General features: G+C 43.0%; 1 protein-coding gene across 1 annotated transcript in view; it reads left to right on the top strand.

Moving 5' to 3' along the window:
- The window catches only part of SLC27A4 (solute carrier family 27 member 4), a 736,182-nt gene that overhangs the window by 491,676 nt on the left and 223,422 nt on the right, over positions 1-21,084 (top strand). Inside the window, exon 8 of the mRNA XM_044058859.1 lies at positions 15,907-16,116. Within this exon, the coding sequence (XP_043914794.1) occupies positions 15,907-16,116 (210 nt within the window). The remainder of the gene's footprint in view (positions 1-15,906; positions 16,117-21,084) is intronic.

The raw sequence follows: 21,084 nt of genomic DNA, 5'->3' as shown, positions 1-21,084 counted from the left end.
AGCAATGTGGATCCTCGAACATCTACATTTATGGTAGGTACAAAACTGTACTTTTCAATGCTTTTTCAATGAATATGAGTTTCAAGGGCAAAGAAGTTTTAATGCCAAGTCTGTTTTCACTGTGAAACTGTGTTGCTTTGTTTAGCAGATGTCTATTAGTGTTTCTGCTATAAAATTTAAAATAAAATTTTTAAATTAAATCCAAATAATCATTGTAGAAGTAAAACATAAAACAGTATGCACACTACAGTGTTTATGGTAAATGGGGAGAAATAGCTGAGTAATGGGACACTGAAATGGCTGCAGGGGGGAAGGCTGTGTATGGGGAGGCCCCATTTGACCATGATTTTGTGAGGGAGGCAGCAAACTCAGACAGCCCCAAGCGGCACAAACTCTCTAGCTACACCACTGGGAACACTGTATGCAGTACTCACACCATGAATAATCTAATATACAAATCAAATCAGCTTTTAAGGTGGGTTAACATTTTGCCTAACTCATGGAAGCTACTTTCATTCCTTCAGCCAAGTTTTTCAGCTTATAACTAGTAGTATGGCAATTTTAATAGGTGTGCTTTCAGGATGGATATAGGTGAGAGTCAAACAAGTCTCACAGTCTGCAGGGGTCTCTTAAAATTTCAGATTTTTTTCTTTATAGTTTTATTACATGAAATTCTAAGCTCCTTTTTAAAAAAATATCCTGAAACTGAATTATTAATGACATATTTTTAAAGTGTTAATGGAGCATCTCCCCACCACAGCCTTATTGTTAGCATTTGCCAAACAGTTCCACAGCTTCCCATATTTTAAGGCCGCACCATATCTACATGAAGATTGTGTGTTACATCCTAAATAAAATATATAGCATTAAAGGGAGTTGCCAGACATATACTGTATGTATATGAGTACATTTTTTTCTGAGCAAGTCTCAGAAAAAAAGTAGTAATTTTCAGAGATCAAAAGATCCATAACTGGCTAAACTAATGCCTACAACAAAGGTCTTAATACTACACACACACACTCTCGGAGAGTAACGTCAGTGCCCTAGACTGAAATATTTCCACTTCAACTTTGGCACTGCAAATCCCAGAAGTGTCTGCCGGTATCACAGGAAGAGCGAAAACCTGCTGTGTAATTCTGTGGTATTAACTGGTTGGTTGGTCTAAAACATTTTATTTTAACATTTTTAAACTGTTCATTATAAAATAATACCAGCTAAATGTTGGAAAATATGCCAGACTACCTGGGAGCTGATCAGCAAAATAAGAGAAGATAAGAAAAATGTATTTGAGGTATATTTGTCTTTTCTTGAAACCTCATGGTGTTGATGTGTAGCTGGCAAAAATGACAGTTGCTTTTACATTTAACGTTTTTTTGTGGTGTGTGGGTCTGGGTGTTGGGGGTAGCAGCATAGCTGGCTTTTGTTTTAAGATTTCCCAATGCATTTACTTATTATTGAATCTAGTGGTTTATATTAGTTGGTGTTCTTTGTTGGCCATATCAACACACACTGTTGCAATCTCATGACCTAATGCTTATGCTGTTTTAAGTTACAGTTTTGTGCGTGTTCTTCGTTGCTCTCCTGATTGTAGTTATAATTGCACATGGTTATTGACTAAATCTTCATATTTGAAGTTGAGTTACTTTACTGAATTTGTTTAAAATGTTCTTAATAATAGTGTCAAGCCTTTGAAGTACGAAATAGGCAGGAGCACAAAAATATTATGTTAAGTAGCAGTTAACAAGATGGTTTAACAGTTTAATCCTTACTTTTTGCAAGCTTAGTCAACTGAATCTTGCTATTAAAAGCCGTATTTAAGCCCACTCATCACCACAGATTGTCCATCTTGATATCATTGTATGTTCCCACAATTCCATTCGAGTGGGTGGGGTTGCATAATTGTGTACAAATTTTATGTTAATCAGTGTACAGATTTTTGGGCAGTTGCACCTACTTTTCATGGGCCTTTGTCCAGATTTTTGATGTTTCCAGGTTGAGAGGTATGGTACTTCTGAGCATATGTTGGGCCCAAAACAGGCCCATCTGATGCATGACAAGGCCAGTGCTGAGAGTTCTAGAACTAGCTTTATCCAACGTACACTGGATTCAGGGAAACCAACACTAGTACCAGTGTCAGCTGCTCTGCCATTGATGGATCAAACACAGGTCATAAATCATGCTCAGGAACAATCCTTCAGAGGGATTTCTACTTTGCAGTTATTGGGTATGGCCCCAAGATTTTTGATGGGACAGTAAACTCTGTAATGATAGTCTCTAACTTCATAAGTAGATTATTTCCTAGAGCAGACTTCAGAAATCTTCAGCTTCATAACTTTGTTTTCTTGGTGAGAGATTGGGGTGTGGAGGGTTTTTTTTCCCTAATTTTTTGTTTAAATTTTGACATCTTGTCCCCTGGTGTATTATTATCTCAGTGACCCTTTGGCAGCTAATATGGGAGAGGGGAAGGCATTTCCCCAGGTGCTTCACCTTACTCCAGGCACAGATTGTAGGCTGTGTTCCTCTTGTTTTGTTTTAGGTAGAATAATCTTTCAGGATGTCCAAAATACAGTGGGGAAACCACCCCAGTGCCATGGCACCCAGCTTCTGCAAATAAAGTTCTTTACCTAATTCTTTGTGTGAGGACACCTCCTAAATGGAGAAAATCCAGCCATCAAGACAGAATGCAGGTGGCTGTTGCTTCTTTTCCCTTCCATTCCAGCACAGTAGGTTGGATGTACTGCTTCTTTTCCTGTTACCAGGATATGATGCTTTTTACTTGAGAATTAATAAAGTCCTGTGAGGGGTGTCACTTCATCATGCAACCAGATTGTTTACTGACATGCTTTTCAGGAGTCTGACTTGTATAACTTATATAACCCCCTTCCCAGCAGGCCAAAAGCAGTTGTTTACATTGTAGACAGTTTTGCCATGGTGGTGGTGGTGACAAATTTGATGTCGGTCAGCTTTTCATTGCTTGCAGTTCCCAGCCATAGAACTTCTCTAATTGTAGGCCCTGCAGGGAGATCTCCGTGGCAGACAGGTCATTCAGTTGTATCCTTTCTTGAAGTCATTCAGCACCTTTGCTGCTGAAAACAAGCACTAATGATCATAGTCTCCATGGAGCCATAGATGGGCCTACTTCACAGATTTTGTCTTATGTCAATAGCCAAGCAGGTAGGATGTGGAAGTTGTGTTCCTCTTTTTTTTTTTTTTTTTTTTTTTTTAATTGTGTCATCTACGATGGCATAAGATGGTGATCCTGTCATGATTTGGCCATCCTCTTTAGGTGATTAGGACAGATATTTGGCCTTTTTGATATGTGACATTGTCCTTTTGTGACCATAAGGTAACCCTGATACAGGGATTCTGTTATGCCTTTTTGGCACTGACTAGCCTCCACTGTCATCCACATTTCTGGGGCTGGGGTCTTAGAAATGAAACCAGTTAAGGAGGTTTTGAGTAGGGCATCTGTGGTTTGGTCTCCTGAGGACATAATCCTGGTTGGGCTTCTTATGTTTCAGGAGTAAGTGTACACTCTGTGATCCCTAGATCTCTTCTGCACAAACTGGCCAGGTGAATTATTCCTTGCAGAGCGAGTTTCTCTTGGTCTCCTGAATTTCTGTGGATTCATGCTTCTTGCAACCTGGTATACTAGAGGTTTAACCCGTACCTCCTTCAAGTGCCAGTGGCATTGTGGATGGTCTTTGTGGCAGGAAATGGTTGTTCGTTCTTTCTTTCCCTACAGTGTCTTGAAACAGTTGTTAAGTCAGTCAAAGGTATGTTTGGGATCTCTAGCAATATGCACATAGCTGACCATTTTAGTAAATTACTTCCACTGATCTGTCCCTCATTTCATAGCCCCTTCGGCCTGTCTTCCTCAAGAAGCATCTGTCAGACTCCATCTAGATATACCACGGCTTATACCAAAGGTGATTATTCTCCATCTTAAGTGGCTGTTTTGACTGTCTTCAGGACTTCTAATGTTGGTGAAGTCTGGAAAGTGAAATCCACCTAGTATGTCTGTCCTGAGATACACATTTTGTGGTGGACACCATTATGAAAGTTTTAACAGAGAGCATTGTATCATGATGAAGTTCAGGGAATCACACATTTTTCTTCATGCTCAAGGAATGTTGGAAGTTTCCAGCTAAGATAGGCTGTCACTGCTTATGTGACATCATCAGCAACAGCATAATATAAAAAGGTAGTGATAAGGGGATGTCTATGAAACTGCCAAAACTCAGTGGAGATATGCAAAGTAAAAAAATAAAAAAAATTGTCAGTTCCAGTCTGAAGATTTTGTAGCTGTCCCTCTTTTGAGTAAGATAGTTGGTGTAAGGACTTAATGTATACTTAAGAGGGAAACCTATTAATTAAAGATTTGTTAGAGAAACCTTTAAAACCCTAATGTCTGCTCAGCTTGGTCGACTTCTTTGAGTCAGTCACCAGAGCTGTGGATGAAGGCAAGGTGGTTCATACAGCCTACCTTGATCTGGCCAAGGCCTTTGATACCATTCCCCACTCAGGAATCATAGAAAAACTCACTAAGCTAGGCATCAACCCCTGTTATCAACAGGTGGATTGCAAACTGGCTCACAGATAGAACCCACAGTGTGAAAGTAGCTGACTCCAAGTCAGACTGCTGACCAGTCACAAGTGGAGTCCCACAGGGTTTGGTCCTTGGTCCTCTCCTGTTTGGTATCTACTTCTCTGAAGTCCAGGACAACCCGAAAGGACTCTGGCTGACAAAGTCCACAGACGATTGCAGGTTGGGAACTATTATTAACTCCCCAAGTGATGTTGACATCCTGCAGAAAGGTCTCACAATAACTGGTGTCAGAACCATGGCCTTAAGCTCAAAGCCAAAAAATGTGTTGTCATCCCCTTTGGGAAAAAACTGGTTCCCAGAGATCATCTACGTGCAACTAACAATGGGCAAAACTGCTGTTCAAATTATAGCTTGCCACAGATCACCCACCATGTCCCAGGACCCCCACTCCGCATTCCTGGAAACACTGGGAAACATAAAGGTCCTACCAAACACCCTGACATTGGGTGATTTCAATTACCCAAACATTAACTGGGAGAAATACTCAAGTACAAACTCCCTTGCCTAACATTTCCTAGAATTTATAAACTCAAACACCCTGGATCAACTGGTCAACACCCCCCACCAGAGGTGACAACATATTGAACCTGGTCATCACCAACATGGGCGACCGGAGGTCAACCCCTCCCTGGTTAGATCTGATCATAAACTAATCACTCTGGATATCCACATTCCGCCACTACCCCCGTTCAAAGAAACCACCGTGAAAAACTTATCAAAAGCAAACTTCACATTACTTAAGACCGAGGTGGAAAGTTTCAAAGTCCCCATGCTAAAGGATAATGCAGTCCAAGTTGCAAAATCCTTTACTAATGCACTCTACGGGCACCTACAAGAATGCATGGATCGTGCTATCCCAAACAAAACCAAGACTCACTCCTCCAAGAAAAGGAAACCAGTCTGGTGGACCCCTGCCATAAACAAGCTATACAATAGAAGGAGGAAACTAGTACAGAAAAAGAGTAAAATCCCAAGAAGAGAAGACATCCCTGATCAGTATCAGCAAGAAACTACGTTCCCTCATAAAATCATCCAAGGCTAGCTTAGAAAGAAAAGTTGCCATGGACTCCAAAGATAACCACAAGGCATTCTGTAGCTATGTCAAGAATTTAAGTGGCAATTCTCAGATCTGTTCATAGTTAGTACAGAATGGCACAAAATACACTGGACCGACCGATATAGCCAACATCCTGGCAGACAGGTTTAGTGCAAACTTCACCCCCAAAAGGGCCCATAACTATACCAGAAGAATGTAGTGCCCCTGAGATCACAGACACTCAGGTTAAAACAGCCCTCTCCAAAGCCAAAAACACAGCATCAATGGGACCGGACGGTGTCTCAGGCTGCATCCTACATGAGCTCAAAGATGAACTAACCCCTCACTTAAACACACTGTTTTTAAATTCAGCCTCTCCACAGGCTACGTGCCCACAGAGTGGTGCACAGCAACGGTTATTCCGCTCCACAAAGGTGGAGCCACAACAGACCCCGGGAACTATCGCCCTATAAGCCTGACTAGCTTGGTCTGCAAAGCTGTGGAGCGCATCATCATGGATCTTATTAAGAGAAACATAGGAAACCTCCAAACACTGGACTCTGCCCAGTTTGACTTTGTTAAGGGCAGATCATGTCTCATAAACCTGGTGGACTTCTTTGAGACAGTTACCAAGGCTTTAGATGAGGGAAAGGTGGTCCACACAGCCTACCTAGACCTCGCAAAGGCCTTCAACACCATTCCCCACTCAGGTATTATAGACAAGCTCACCAGCCTGAACATAAACCCCTACATCACGAGATGGGTTGCCAACTGGCTCACGGACAGAACCCACATGGTAAGAGTTGCAGGAACTAGGTCTGACTCTAAATCGGTTACAAGTGGCATTCCCCAGGGCTCAGTCCTAGGACCCCTCCTGTTCGGCATGTACTTCTCAGAGGTATAGGCAAGCACAGGAGGACTATGGCTGACCAAGTTCGTAGACTACTGCAAACTAGGGGCCATAATTGACTCTCCGGCTGACACAAACATCCTCCAAAAGGGTCTCACTGAGACAGATACCTGGTGTCAAAACCATGGCCTCAAGCTAAATGCCAAAAAGTGCATAGTCATCCCTTTTGGAAAAAACGAAGTACCCACTAACTACCACATAGGTGGTAGCCCCCTAAATACGGAAGACATAATAAGGGATCTGGGGACCCAAGTAGATAGTAACCTCTCCTTTGATAAAATGGTTAGAAAATCCTTCTATGTGGCCCACCTAATCACAAAAGGGTTTGCATCCAGATCGAAAGAGGTCATTGGGCCCCTCTATGCATCACTCATCAGACCCATCATAGAGTACAATGCCCCATTTGGGATGTACCTTACAAGACACCTGCAACAACTGGAAAGACCACAAAAGTACCTTACCAAGAGGATCAGTGGCCTCAAGCAGATGCCCTATGCAGCTGGACTGAAGAAACTCCAGCTGTACTTGGTTGCATACCGCCTACTCAGAGGTGATCTCTGCCTGACGTACAAGGCCATGTCCAACCCAGAATTGATGGGCATGCTCCACCTAAAGAAAACCATATCCCCTCGAGCCACATGCTCCAGGGATCTAAACCTCACCACAACAATAAATAGGATGTGCTGGAGGGATAGATTCCTGTCCCAGAGACTTCCCATGCTCTGGAACAAGATTCAAATCTGCCTTGGGCAGAGCTCCTCGCTAACCCTCTTCAAGAGAAACTTGACGAGTGGATGGGAAACAAAGCTTACCCCAGGGATCACTTCAGTGGCTCTGCTGGACAGAGGCACAGGGAACTAATCTAAGGGGGCAGTTCATAGGTAGGCTTATAAATGCCTTCTGGCAGATAGCCTAGTACCTACCTATGAACCTATTACCGCATCGATGGTAGTCCACTGAACACAGAAGGCGTTATGAGAGATCTGGGAACACAGGTTGACAGCAACCTCTCTTTTGACCACCACATTCCCACTGTGGTCAGAAAGTCCTTCTAAGTGTCACATCTCATTACTAAGTGTTTTGCATCCATTAAGAAAGAGGTCATAGTCTCCCTCTACTCTTCCCTTATTAGGCCAGTCAAGTGTAATGCTCCATTTGGCATTTACCTCACTAGACACCTGCAACAACTGGAGAGGCCACAAAAGTACCTCACAAAGAGGATCCTAGGCCTTAAACATTTGTCTTATATGGACAGACTCAAAAAACTCCAACTATTTTCTGTCACGTGTCATCTACTTACAGGCGTTCTCTGCTTGACTTACGAAGCCATATCTTACACAGCACTGTTAGAAATGCTGCATCTAAATAAATCCCAGTCCCTCCGCACTACACACTCCAGAGACCTCAACCTCATTACCACAATCAACAGAATGTGTTGGAGGGACAGGTTCATAACACAGAGACTACCTATGCTATGGAATAGACTTCCCATACATGTCAAACAGAACACCTCACTGGCCTTCTTCAAGAGAAATCTTGATGAGTAGATGGGAAATAGAATATTCACCCAGGGGATCACTCCAGTGGGTCTACCTGACAGAGGCACTGGGAACTAAGGTCGGGTGACACAATGCCAGGGTAATCCTATGGGCTAGGCTTGTACAGGCTCCAAGGCCATTAGCCTAGAAAACACCTATGAACCATAACTAGTAAAGTGGGTGTGATGAGATGCAATAACTGCAACCAGTGTCAATGTTTATATACAGGAATAGATGCTGTGATAGTGAAAGACAAACATTATTATGTACCTGGTTTACTTTTTTATACTGTTAATGTGCTTTGCATTGCTTTTAATGTAGTTTATATTGGATGCATAACTTGTGGCTGCAGTAGATGGTCTATGAACATATGCATGCAGTGAGTATGAATAATGACAAAAAAAGACATGCAAATTTTCATTAGAATGTAAATATGCTGCATTCAAATGTGCACTTCTTGAACAAGTTCAGTGTACTGTATTTTTTTCAGTGAAGTGATTTTAGTAAAGATTTTCTATTTTTTTTTTGTTCTCTTTTTACTTGAGTCAGTATGATTTCTTGGTTTCATGTGCCTCTTTTGTGGATTCATAGGCTTGCAGTCTCAGTCCTCAAAACTGCGTCAGGCGTCCAACATTAGTGTTTTGAATATATACCCTGGTAATAGTGTAATATCTTGCTATAATTCTGATTTGTTGGTTGTACTAAAAATAGTGCTGTGATAATGTTTTTTCAGTTAGTGCAGATGATTAAGGCTGTGAACTCGAAATGAGATACTTCCTATGGTACAGGGTTTGATTCATAAAGCCTTCATTTGCCTATTGTATGACCCTTATCTAGTCAGCTAACCACACAGTGTTTTGGGGCAATTAGAATTTTGGGCTGGGGTACTTAATGATCTCCTGGACTATATGCCTAGACCTCACATATTACAGAAGCTAATGTTAATCAGATGATTATCTTTTCTTTGGCCTGGGTTGTGGCTAACTTGACCTTTTAATCTAGTCCACCTTACCCGGTTAACAAGTGAAAGAATCTGAAAAAATATTTTTGAAACTCATGACAATGCAACAGGAGGTATACCTGATAAAGTAAGATATGATGTTGTCCACTTCATTCCATTAATCTGTGGGAATATGGTTCTGTTGCTTGGAACCGACCGTCTATTTTCTTTCAGCTCGAGACTCCTGACTTTAGCTTCTTCTACCTATCCATAATTGCCCGCTCCCCAAAAGTACCTCGGATCTCATTTGCTGCATTTAGTATTCACGTTGAGTTCCTTGGCTTGGCTTGAGCTTCTCCATCGTTTTTGATGAGTGTTTTTCTTGTTCTTTCCTTTCCTACCTGTCTCTTTTAACTTATTTTTTTCCCTATGTAGTTCTCAGGTTTTTATCTGTAGGTTAAAAAAAAATCATCATCTTCTGACTTTCCTTCTTTCCTCATGGCTGATCAGAAGCCATTAGGCTTCATGAAGTGCGCTTCCTGTGGGTGGAAGATCCCCTTATGTGATGCCCATGGGGAGTGCGTGTACTGTTTGGGGCCTCGCACCTTCGATGCCCCCTGTGAGATTTGCAGGGCTTTCCATCCTGAGGTCTAGCGGATAGGAGAAGTAAACTCATTTTAAAAGTGGTACTTCCTCCTACCACTAGCTCAGGGATGCCTTCTACATCAGGGACTCAATCCCTGTCAAAGAAGCCCAGAGATACCCAGGAGTCCAGGATACAGTCTCCCTTGCGGTCTTCCTTGGACCTGCCCAGGAAGAAAACTAAACCATCTGAACCAACTCGTTCAGCTCCAAGCTCTTTGAAATTGACCTCTCCTCTGCCTCTTTCTTCCTTATTTCTACGGGGTGAAGTGGTGACCCCTCGGTGTTGGCTCTGGCACTGTGAGCACCAGAATTTTCTTTTCTGGTGCCTACTAGGTCTCCATCCTGTTCCACACAGAGATCCCCCAGACCCTCTTTCTCTGCTTCATCTAGGTCTTCCAGAAGCTTGTTCTCTAAGGATGTTGATAAGACACAGATCCAGATGTGGCTTGTGTCCACCCCATCCGCTTCTGAATCTGTGAGGCTCTCCCTGTTCCAACCAGTAGCTCCTTTTTCAATTTGACCCTGGGTTTCAGAGTTGTCAGTTCTGTTGGGTCCCGGTGCTGGTGTGTCAGAGCCGATAGAGCTCTCTTCTTTGCCTCCGACATTTTCTCTGACTTGTCTTTCTCTGACTGCTTCATTTCTGTGTGTGTGTCTTGGAGCCATAGCTCGAGGTCGGTTCCGGGGGTTGACCTCAACTCCAAAGCTATAAGAGCCATCTCTTCCCCCTCTGGGCTTTGTCTTTTGACAGCTCTGCTCGACTCCTCCCTCCCCCATTCTTACTGGGAGGTTTCTGCTCCATCAAGACAGCTCCAGGTGGTTCAGAGTCCTCCTGCATTTGAAGTTGTGGAGAGTGTCCTTTTCCATTCCAGGAGATCCCAGGGACTTACCTTGGTGAAACACGTCCCCTGTCTCACTCTGGACCTGTGCCTGAGACCTCTGAGCTGCCACATGGACACACAGTCCCAGAAAGTATCCACACTGTCTCCTCAGTGGATCCCCAAGCGTCTTTGATACGTCCCTGGAGCCACCCCCCAAGGAAGTCTTCAGAAGAGACTGTGTAAAAGGAGGCACGTGGATTCCCCTATGGAATCCCTCACTACAGATACAGATTTCGAGAAAGGTGAAGGGTCTCCCAAATCACCACTCAATGAGGTCTCTCTCAGAGACATTCTTGAGATCTTTCACCACAAGGGTGGATGGTCTTCCCAAAACCCTTCTCCAGAGGAATCAGTATTATGAGAGGATTTTGGAGCCAGCCCATCTACTACCTGGGTGTTCCCCAGCTGACCTGCTCGCTCATCTGCTTTCATCGAGGGCATGGAAGGAGTCGAATACAGTGGAAAACAATTCCTAGATGCGCCAACAACATTTTAAGAGCTCCAGTTGACAAAGTCTTTTGAACTAAAGGAATCCCTGTAGATACCTTGATTGTGGCGGCATCCACCAAGCAGGAGCAAGCTCAGGAAAGCTCCTCTGTCCACCCCCCCCCCCCCGAATAGAGAATCCTGGGTATTGGACATATTTGGCAAATATGCCTCATCTACCTTTGCGCTGTGGGCTTTGAACTATTTATCACATTTTACCTGGCTATGTGATAAATAGTTCAAAGCCTACAGCGCAAAGGTAGCACATTTTACCTGGCTAAATCCGCGGTGGTGCAGCGGTAGCATTGTTGCCTCACAGCAAGAGGTTCTCCTGTTTGATTCTCAACTGGAGTGCCGGGAGTGCCTTCTGTGTGGAGTCTGCATGTCCTCCCCGCGGTTGGGTGGGCGTTTGAAAGACATGCGTAAATGGGTGTGCCTTCGTTGAAGGTTGGACGTTGAGCTGGCACCTTGGGGTTCGTGAAATCTACTGCCAATCATTAGCGGACTGGAGTTCCACTGTGGCGACCCGTAACCGGGAAAAGCTGAAAGACAAACAACAACAACATCACATTTTATCTGGCTACAAAGGAACTTAGTCATGGAACTTTCTAACTTGGTCCCAGGGTCCATGACTACCAAGGAATGGGAGTCCTTTTCCTTTAGGCTGGCCACCCCACACTGCCTAGTCAATGCATCCATAAGGCTCATCTCTCATGCTGCAGAGGGTACCTCAAGGGCGGCCGGTTCCGGCATTGCCATATGGCGCCGTGCCTGGATTAGGCTGTGTGATTTTGCGGAGCCATTCTAACAGTCTCTTATTAATGCCTCCTTTGTTGGCTCTACCTTACTTGGGCCCACAGTACATGACACTTCAACCCAGCATGAGAAAGATGGTAAGACCCTGTCTGCCGTCTGTTTCCATTTTTCTATTCCACAATGGACATTCTTCAGGAACCAGCATGGAAGTAAGAAAATGTGGTTTCGGAAGTCACATGGCTCTTTCCAGGACACTGGAAGATGGGAAATGTTTACCCCTGAGGCAGAGGGGGATATGGTCAGAATGGGAAACGCCACCCACATGGCTGAAGGGGTCCGCAGAATCAAGGGTCATGGGAACCTGCCCTGGACAAGCCTTTCTAGCAATCCTGAACTTTTGCCCAACTGCTTTTCTCTGGAAACAGTCGGTGAACATCTCTCCTTGCATACACAAGTCTGGGAGGCCATCACAAATGACATATGGGTGCTAAGGATCATATCCAGAGGATACTCTATTCTCTTTTCTGACATTCCCAAGCAAAAATTTCACCTCCCCAGTGTTCCACCCAGTCAGAGGGAGGACATGGCCCAGGAAATAAAAAAGTTACTGCAAAAAAGAGATGTCCAAGAAGTCTTCCCTAATCAGGTCGGATTGGGCATTTACTCCAGATTCTTTTTGGTGCCCAGAAAGACAGGGGACCTGCAATTTATTTGTGATCTGACCTCCCTGAAAGTCTGTAAAGTACATAAAGGTCAGAATGGTCACAATTCAATCCATCTTGCCGCTCCTGAAGATGGACATTTGGATGTGCTCTGTAGACCTCAAAGATACATACTACCATATCAAAATGGACAGGCACTCCAGGCCCTTTCTATGTTTCAGACGGGGAGCCAGTCACTACCAGTTTCAGGTGCTTCCATTTGGTCTCACCACAGCCCCCAGGGTGTTCACCAAATGTCTAGCGGTAGATGCAGCTCATCTCCACCTGTAAGGTTATCAGATTTTTCCATATCTGGACAACTGGCTCCTGACAGCCCCAACCACGCTTCTACTCCTCCAGGCCAAGGATTACTTTCTCAGCTTAGCCTCTACACTGGGGGGATAACTGTTAATTAACAGAAGTCACACTTGGATCCAGTTTAGGCCATAGACTTCATAGGGGTATGTCTAGCTACAAGGACATCCTATGCTTACCCTAACATCGGAGAGAGTATCATATCTATAGTCTCATGTCAGCCAGATCTTGACTGCTTCAAAACCCCAGCCTCCCTAGTTCTCCGAGCATTAGGCTCCATGGCAGCAATCATAACTCTTCTTCCAATGGCACATTTCCACTTGCAAATTCTTCAATGGACCTTGGCGGTACAGTGGTCTGTTCTCAGGAATCCTTTGAATCTTCCCATCAACCTGTCTCATGTGTGCAAGGACTCTCTTCTTTGGTGGCTCCTTTCCCCGGAGATCACCCAAGGATGCCCATTCATGCTTCCCTTCCCAGTTGCCACATTGACCATGGAAGCCTTCCTGTTCTGGTGGGGAGGGCATTGTCTGGGCTTGTAAGGGCAAGGCATGTGTATGCCCCGGGACACCAAGTTGCATATCAATGTTCTCGAGATGAGAGTGGTTTTCCAGTGTTGCACGAACTAGACAGCTTTCTTCCTCAGGGCACTGTTGCAGTCCAAACCAACAATATTTCAGTGGTTTGGTACATCAGCAAATAGGGAGGGACCATGTCCCCCTATGTCGAGAAGCTATGAGAATCTGGCAGTGGGCAATTTCTTCCAACCGCTTTCTGGTAGTGACGCACATTCCATGGGAATCCAACAGTCTAGCTGACAGGACCAGCCGAGTGTTACTGATGCCTCATGAGTAGTCCCTGCATCAGTCCATGGCAGATGCGATCTTCCAGAAATGGGGTTATCCTTCCTGCGAACTCTTTGCTTCCCCTCTCAACAACAAACGCAGCAAGTATTTTGCCTTGATCCCTCCTCAGGGTCAATCCCCCTGGGATGCTTTTGTTCATGCTTGGCCCTCTGGTCTACTCTATGCCTTTCCCCCTCTACTGTTGATTCCCAAGTTCCTACAGAAAGCACTCAGGTTGCAAAGCAAAGTGTTCCTCATTGCTCCCTTTTGGCCTCAATAAACCTGGTTCACTTTTCTTTCATCTCATCTGGTTTGCCTCCCAATGAAGTTGGATCTGAGTCCAGAGCTGCTTTTTCATCCATTGGGGCATCCACATTCCAACATTCAGGACCTGAAATTGGCCGCATCGTTTCTCCACTTCCGATGATGGCTAGATTTCCCAGACTGACTTCCCCAGTTGGAGAAATTTTGATTGCATCCCATAGAGCTTTCACCCAAAAAAATTTACAAAAGTAAGCAGAAAAGGTTCTATTTTTGGGCTGAACAGGAACAGATAGATCCCTTTACAGCCCCGATTTCAGTAGTACTAGACTTTTTGGCTTCCCTTTTCAAAGATGGTGCTAGCTATTCTACAGTCAACGTTCAGCTTGCTGCCATTTACAACTTTCACCTTTGGTTTTGACTGATTGTCCCTTACTACTTCAAAACTGTGTAAGGCTTTTCTTAGGAGCAGTTTTCTGCTCTGGCCACCAGTCAAAGACTCTATGCCTTCCTGGGATCTTACTGTGATTTTGCAAGCCTTAGTCCATTCCCCATTCAAACCCTTGTCCATTTCGAATCCGAAATTTCTCTCCTGGAAAATTATTTTCCTAGTAGCAATTACATTGACCAGGAGAGTGTCTGAGCAAAATTTCCATATTTAGTTTTTCATAAAGACAGAGTAACTCTACGTATGAATCCTTCTTTCTTACCCAAGATGGCTAAAGAGACTAAAATTAATCAGTCAATCAATCTTCCAGTATATTTTCTTCAGTATCAGAATAAGGGAGAGTACACTTTACACCTGCTTTGATGTTCATAGGAAACTTTGTTCTTACACCCATAGAACCAAGTCTTACAGGAAGTGTGATCAGCTGTTTGTCTCCTTTTCAAATGTCAAGAAAGGTAAAACAGTGACCATAGTTACTTTGGCTAGATGGTTGAAAAACTGTATTATATTTATTTATTTCTTGAAGGGTATTCCTTTACCAGGTCCGGTAAGGGCGCATTCTACAAGGTCCATCGCCACGTCTCAGGCCTTTTAGTCTACAGTTTCTGTTGAGGACATTTGTGCTGCTGCTACTTGGTCAAATCCCCATAGCTTCATTACGCATTACAAATTGGACATCATATCGAGGAGTAGGAGTGCCTTTGGTTCTGCTGTACTCCATGATATCCTTCCTTGATGGCCACCCAGGATTAGCGTAGTTGGGGACTCTGTCTCACAGGTTAATGGAATGAAGTGGACAACACGAGATAAAGAAATTATGTTCTTACTATAACGTTCCATCTGTGTTCAACTTCATTACATTAATCTTTATTCCTTTGGTTGAGTTCCTGATGTTCTTTTCTTGTATGATATATGTATATACATTTGGTCTGCATGTTGATGTAGTATAGTATGGTGTGATAGCCATGATGTTCTTATTGACAAACTCGATCTGAGGTATGGCCAGTTGGTTCAGAGCATCAGAACCATATTCCCACAGGTTAATGGAATGAAGTTGGACAGTACAGGTGGAACGTTATGGTAAGAACATAACTTCTTTTTATTTGAAGTAGAAAATTGTAGTCAGCTGTGCAGAATGCTTATAGCAGACCTGCAGTCATATTCCCTTTATTAGAGGTCCTTTGCAGAGAACAGTTCCATTAAAAGTTATTTGTATATAGTGAGCAAAGCTACGGCAGTGCTTTTTTAGACTTCTTCAAGTGTGTATCTCTTGGTAACTGTTAGTGAAAAAGAAAAGGGCGACTAGGACTAAATAATCATCAACAATATTGACTGATCTTTACAGGAAGAGCGGGGCCACATCCCATGCATTAATGTAGGAGGTGGTGTGCTAAATAATCTGTTTCACTAGTCTGTGAATGCTAGCAAATATTTTGAGATGCTCAGAGAGTTGCTTGCTTGAGTGACATATTAACAGCATTTATGTGTCCAGTATGTTAGTATTTAATAATCCTATTTCACATCCTTTTTAATTTTAGATTGTTCAGTACATTGGTGAGACTTGCAGGTACCTTCTGAACCAGCCAGTGCGGCCTGCAGAACATCAGCATTGTGTACGAATGGCACTAGGAAATGGGCTGCGTCCATCCATCTGGGAAGACTTCATGTCCCGATTTAACATTCCACAGATAGCCGAGTTTTATGGAGCAACAGAATGTAACTGCAGTTTAGGAAACTTTGATAATAAGGTAAGCAATTTAATTCATTGATTGTTGTAGGTTTTAGGGTTGCTGTTTTCTGGAACTCTGTGTTATACTCACCATATTTCTCTCACCTGCACAAACTAATACTAAAGGTGACAGATAAATGTACGTTTTACATGGTCCATTACTCTACCTACTTTGCTGTTTGAATTAATTTGATTTGAGTGATTAATTGATTTGGTTGGGTAAATAACTGCATCTGTATTGATGACGAATTCTGTCAAAGATGTTCTATAAGGTTTTCTTCTTGTGTAATTTCCTAGAAGAGGAATGGAAGATTGATATGTGGAGTCTATTCATTCTGCTTCTTTTAATATATCTAAGAAAATAAAATATACAAGTCCCTGAGGGTCTTAAATACTATAAGCTCCACACTAGAACGCTAAAAATAAAAATAAAATATTTATTAAACAAGTTAAGCGCTATCATCCCTAATAACAAAGCTGGAGCTTCTTCTTTGTTGTGAAGAAGTGCTTAACTTGCTTAATAAATATTTTATTTTTATTTGTAGCGTTCTAGTGTGGAGCTTATAGTATTTAAGACCCTCAGTGACTGGTATATTTTATTTTCTTGGTTACATTAATATGGTGCCATTCAAACAAGTTTTTGTTTCTTAGTTCTCTTTTAATGTATCTGTAGTAGATTGTTGACAGGAAAAACTATGCTTTTAGGAGACTGAGTTCGTTATATAATTTATCTTCCTCTAGTGATCTATGAAAACAGCATTAGTACTACTTTATGATGATGATAGGATAAGTTAAACATGGTCAGGATAGTCGAAAGATGAGTAAAATTGTTTGTTTTCCAAGAATCTTTAATGAACTAACCAAGTGAAGTCACATGAGGCTGTAATAGCTTTAGCTGTAGCGCCCATTCAAAGGAATACTAATTGCTTCACAGTTACTGTATATGTGATCTCATGTAGCATTTCAGTGAGACAAATTCAGTTATGGCTTAGTAGGACCCCAAACTAAAATATCATCTGTTGTACTGTCAGTGCCTTGAATTACCTCAGGTACTATCTTCTGGAGTACTGCTAGAGAGAATGAGATTGCAAATGGTATAGTATCTGCATGAAGAAGTGTTCAAAGTAAATAGTTTTAAGCTAATACCATGTAGTCTAATCTGCATCAGGCACAGAGAAGAAGTTGGCACTGGGCATTTTAGCGATTAGTTCTTCAAATAACTTTAAGCAGAAAATGTTCCTTTTGATTCATTCATTTAAGTTGTTGAGCATGTAGTTATTCTCAGCTTGTCCTATTCCCCTGTAGTCACCTCTTCAGTCATTCCCATTTTGCTTAATGGTAATTCAATTTCTTTCACATGCTTCACTTTCACCTCGGAGTAGAACTGGCATTCATCTTGTCCCTTTCACAGCTGGTATAACATTAGAGCAAATTTTAAACTATTCTAGATGTAAACAACCCCAGCTGATAAACCAGTCAGATTATGTCTCCAAAATAGCAGCAGCAGCAGTTTGAGGTACCTATGGTGCTGTTCATGAATCATAGTTCTGAAGTTTCAGTAATGTATGGTAATGTGTCATTTTAACACCATGGCCATCTGTGTCTAATACTACAGGTGATTGACATTCACAAGCATATATATTGATGGAGGGTATACAAAATGCCTTTGCAGCTGTTCACTGTGATACTACAGATGAGTGTAATCAGTTACTTACTAAATTTATTACTCTGGCCATTAGCTTTTCCTCTTGTTCTGACTGTACTGGCTGGTGAATCACTCTGTAACTGCACAGCATAAGTCATGTTAATCATACCAAATGTTTCACAGGATTATGACCACAGTCTGTCTGGTTCATTTGGGTATCTTTCCAAGCACAAACAGCAATCTGTACTATCTATACCTGTACTTACTGTGACAAACGGGCATAGAAATCCATACCTTCTCCCGTCAAATTATATGAAAATGTTTGTAAGTCATGTCCTTGCATTGTGTACCACTGACCCTCAAAATATGCAAGAGGCCTTAAGAACATATGGTAAATGTACATTGCTGCCCTTGTTAATATCCAGCACCTACCACAGTCTAGCTTTACAGCACCCAGCTGCAAAGCATAGTTACAGTCACTGGCTCCCTGGGATATTACCTGACTTACTTTCAGCCCATTTCCTACCAGTGCTGTCTAATTAACAAAGAAATTAAAGTTTGTCAAGATTGTTTTGCACATATACAGTTACACAATGTTTTTCAAGAGCGGTTAATGATATAGCTACAATATCTGCCCTCCCTTCCCTGCCTTCACAGTAATATGCTGACTCTGCCAGACCAGCCTGACACACCAGTAAACACCTTTAAAAATTAACTGTTAAAAATTTGTATATCATCAATAGTTTTAAGTAGCCACCCTTTGAAATGTGGATACCAGCAGTTACATTGTCACCAGGTCAGTGCACACATCCTCATGCTATTGAAAAAAAAACACCAAACACTAACTTTTGAAATTAAATTAATAAAAATCTTTGTCTGAAATAAATGAAAATTAAGAAATGATGTTCTTCATCCCACATTGCTGCAGTCCTAACACTTGGGGTAGTCCGCTGTCCCAGTCGGCCCGAATACCAAAGTATAAGGCTGACGTCGGTCAGGGCGCATTAGTCTGACGTCAGGACGTCAGGGTACAAATGCGCATGACCGACGTCATATCCTCAGTCTTTTTTGCCGCATGGTCCGATGCAGAAGCAGTTTTGCAAGTGCAGGTTGGCGTTCTGAGATTTTCCGAAGTCGGAGTTTCAGACCGAATCCAAGTTGGCTAAGTACCCGTTAGAATATTTTGGTTTTTTCTTGCCTCAGTATTTTACCGGATGTCAGAAAAAGTGAATAACTGTATTTCTTGTGGGAAACAGATACCTCATAGGGATTACCATACCTTGTGTATACCTTGCTTAGGGCCTGAGCACGACGTTGTTGGCTGTCGCTCTTGTGCTAGATTTAACAAACGCACGATAAAGAGAAGATTAGATTGTGCCAGGTTAGTTTTTGGGAAGCGGTGTAATTATAAAATGCCGTTGGATGCTCCGACGCCCGCTTCGTCAAAAAAGCGCAAGGACAAAACAGCAAAGCCTAGGCTGGAAGAACCGTCCGTGCCGGACGTCGGTTCTTTAGAGGGCTCGGTGGAGCCAGAGGTTCAGCCAGAAATTTCTTTGGAATCCCAGGGAGAGACTTTATTACTACAAGATGTGACCTCTCAGGAGGTAGGCCAGGCGGAAGGGGCTTCTCAGGTAGCTGTTCTTCCCTCCCTTCCTAAGGTGGTTAGGCCCTCCCCTGCTGTTTCCAAGGCTTCTCCCAGGGGCAGGCCAGGTTTGGTTTCAGGTGTTACCCCTAGTTCTTCAGGGTCTGTACCTAAGAAGCATATGCTTAAGATGGCAGAAGATTTGATTACAATGATTAGAGGTTCTATGCCCCTCCTGATAAGAGGCCTAGGGTGGAACCTGAGCTTGGGAGTTTTGAGCAGTGTTCGGATGCTTCTGAGTCTTGGCTGAAGACTTGCAGGAGTATTCCCCTTACTCTGATTCTGATGTGGATGATTCTACTCCTTCTGCTTCTCCTCCTGAGGATTTTTCATTTTCAGAGACTCTTCATTCCATGAGGGAGCATTTTAAATGGGAAGGTCAGGATTTCTCTGATTCCAGGAAAAGGCTTAGGTAATTTTTGTTTCTACCCCAGCATAGGCCTTTAGCTATACCTCCTGTTCTAGATGTGGTGGAGGATGTTTTTGCAGAGGCTTCTCTGAACCCTGATTCTTTGCCTCCTGCTCCAGTTAAACCGGATGGATATTATAGGGTGCCTGAAGCTCATAAGTATCTTTTCAAGAGTCCTAGGGCAGACCCAGAAACTGTTTCACAGGGGCCTAAAGGTGTTAAGGCTTCTGTTGTTAAAAATCCTGTTCCTCCGGATAAAGAGGCAAGGGCTTTGGATAGATGGGGAAAGAAAGTGTATACTTCTTCCACTTTGGCCATGAGAGCTTTGAATTGCCAGTTTCACATGTTGAAATATCAAAATTATCTCCTTTCACAATTAAAGTCTAAGGTAGATGCTTTGGCGGAAGGTATTGAGTGTAAAGAGTTGCAGGATTTAGTTCATGTTTCTGAACAGGTGGGTAAGCATTCTTTGCAATGTGGTTTTGATGCTGTGCAGGCCTCTTCGAGGGTGGCTGCCACTGGTTCGGTTCTTCGCAGGCACGCCTGGCTGAGGGATCAGAATTTAGCTGAGCATGTGAAGACAAGGATTTTAGATGCCCCTTTACAATCTGATGTGTTGTTTGGTTCACCTGTGGAAGCAGTTCTAAAGAAAATGGAAGACAAGGCTAAGTCTATGCAGACTGTTAAAGATTTTTTGCAGGTTCAGCCTCCAAGTTTAGTAGAAATTGGCCTACCAAGGGGTGGACATATCCTGCTTATGATTCCCAGTCTAGGGGTAGGTCTAGACGTGGTAGGGGCAGAGCTCAAGGTTCTTTTAGGCCTAGAACAGGGAGTTCACCTGCTCAGTCTTCTGGTGAGGGCAGGGGTCAGTCCTTTCGTAAACAGACCCAATGACCTGCCTTTTCAGCTGCCAGAATCTTCTCGTCTGGCAGCACCTTTGGGAGGAAGGTTGGCACTCTTCAAAGAAAACTGGAGTTTAATTACCCAAGACAGATGGGTATTGGATATCATTCACCAAGGTTACAGGTTTTATTTCCATACCTTGCCTCCTTTCAAAGGCATGCCAGACATTCCTCCTCAACAAAGGAAAGAGGCTCACAGGCAAATTTCTCTGTTGCTCCAAATAGGGGCCATTCAGCCGGTTCCTGTGCCAGAAAGGGGCCTAGGATTTTATTCTCGCCTGTTCCTAGTAGCAAAAAAGGGGAACACGTGGAGACCAATTTTGGATCTGTCTATCCTCAACACTTATCTGGACATTCCCAAGTTCAAAATGTTGACGTTACAACAGCTT

Source organism: Protopterus annectens, chromosome 16.part0 (genome assembly GCF_019279795.1).
Source record: "Protopterus annectens isolate FY-2018-M chromosome 16.part0, PAN1.0, whole genome shotgun sequence".
In the NCBI taxonomy this organism is placed as follows: domain Eukaryota; kingdom Metazoa; phylum Chordata; order Ceratodontiformes; family Protopteridae; genus Protopterus; species Protopterus annectens.
Note: the sequence above shows the minus strand (reverse complement) of the source record. Positions and strands in the feature narration are given on the sequence as shown.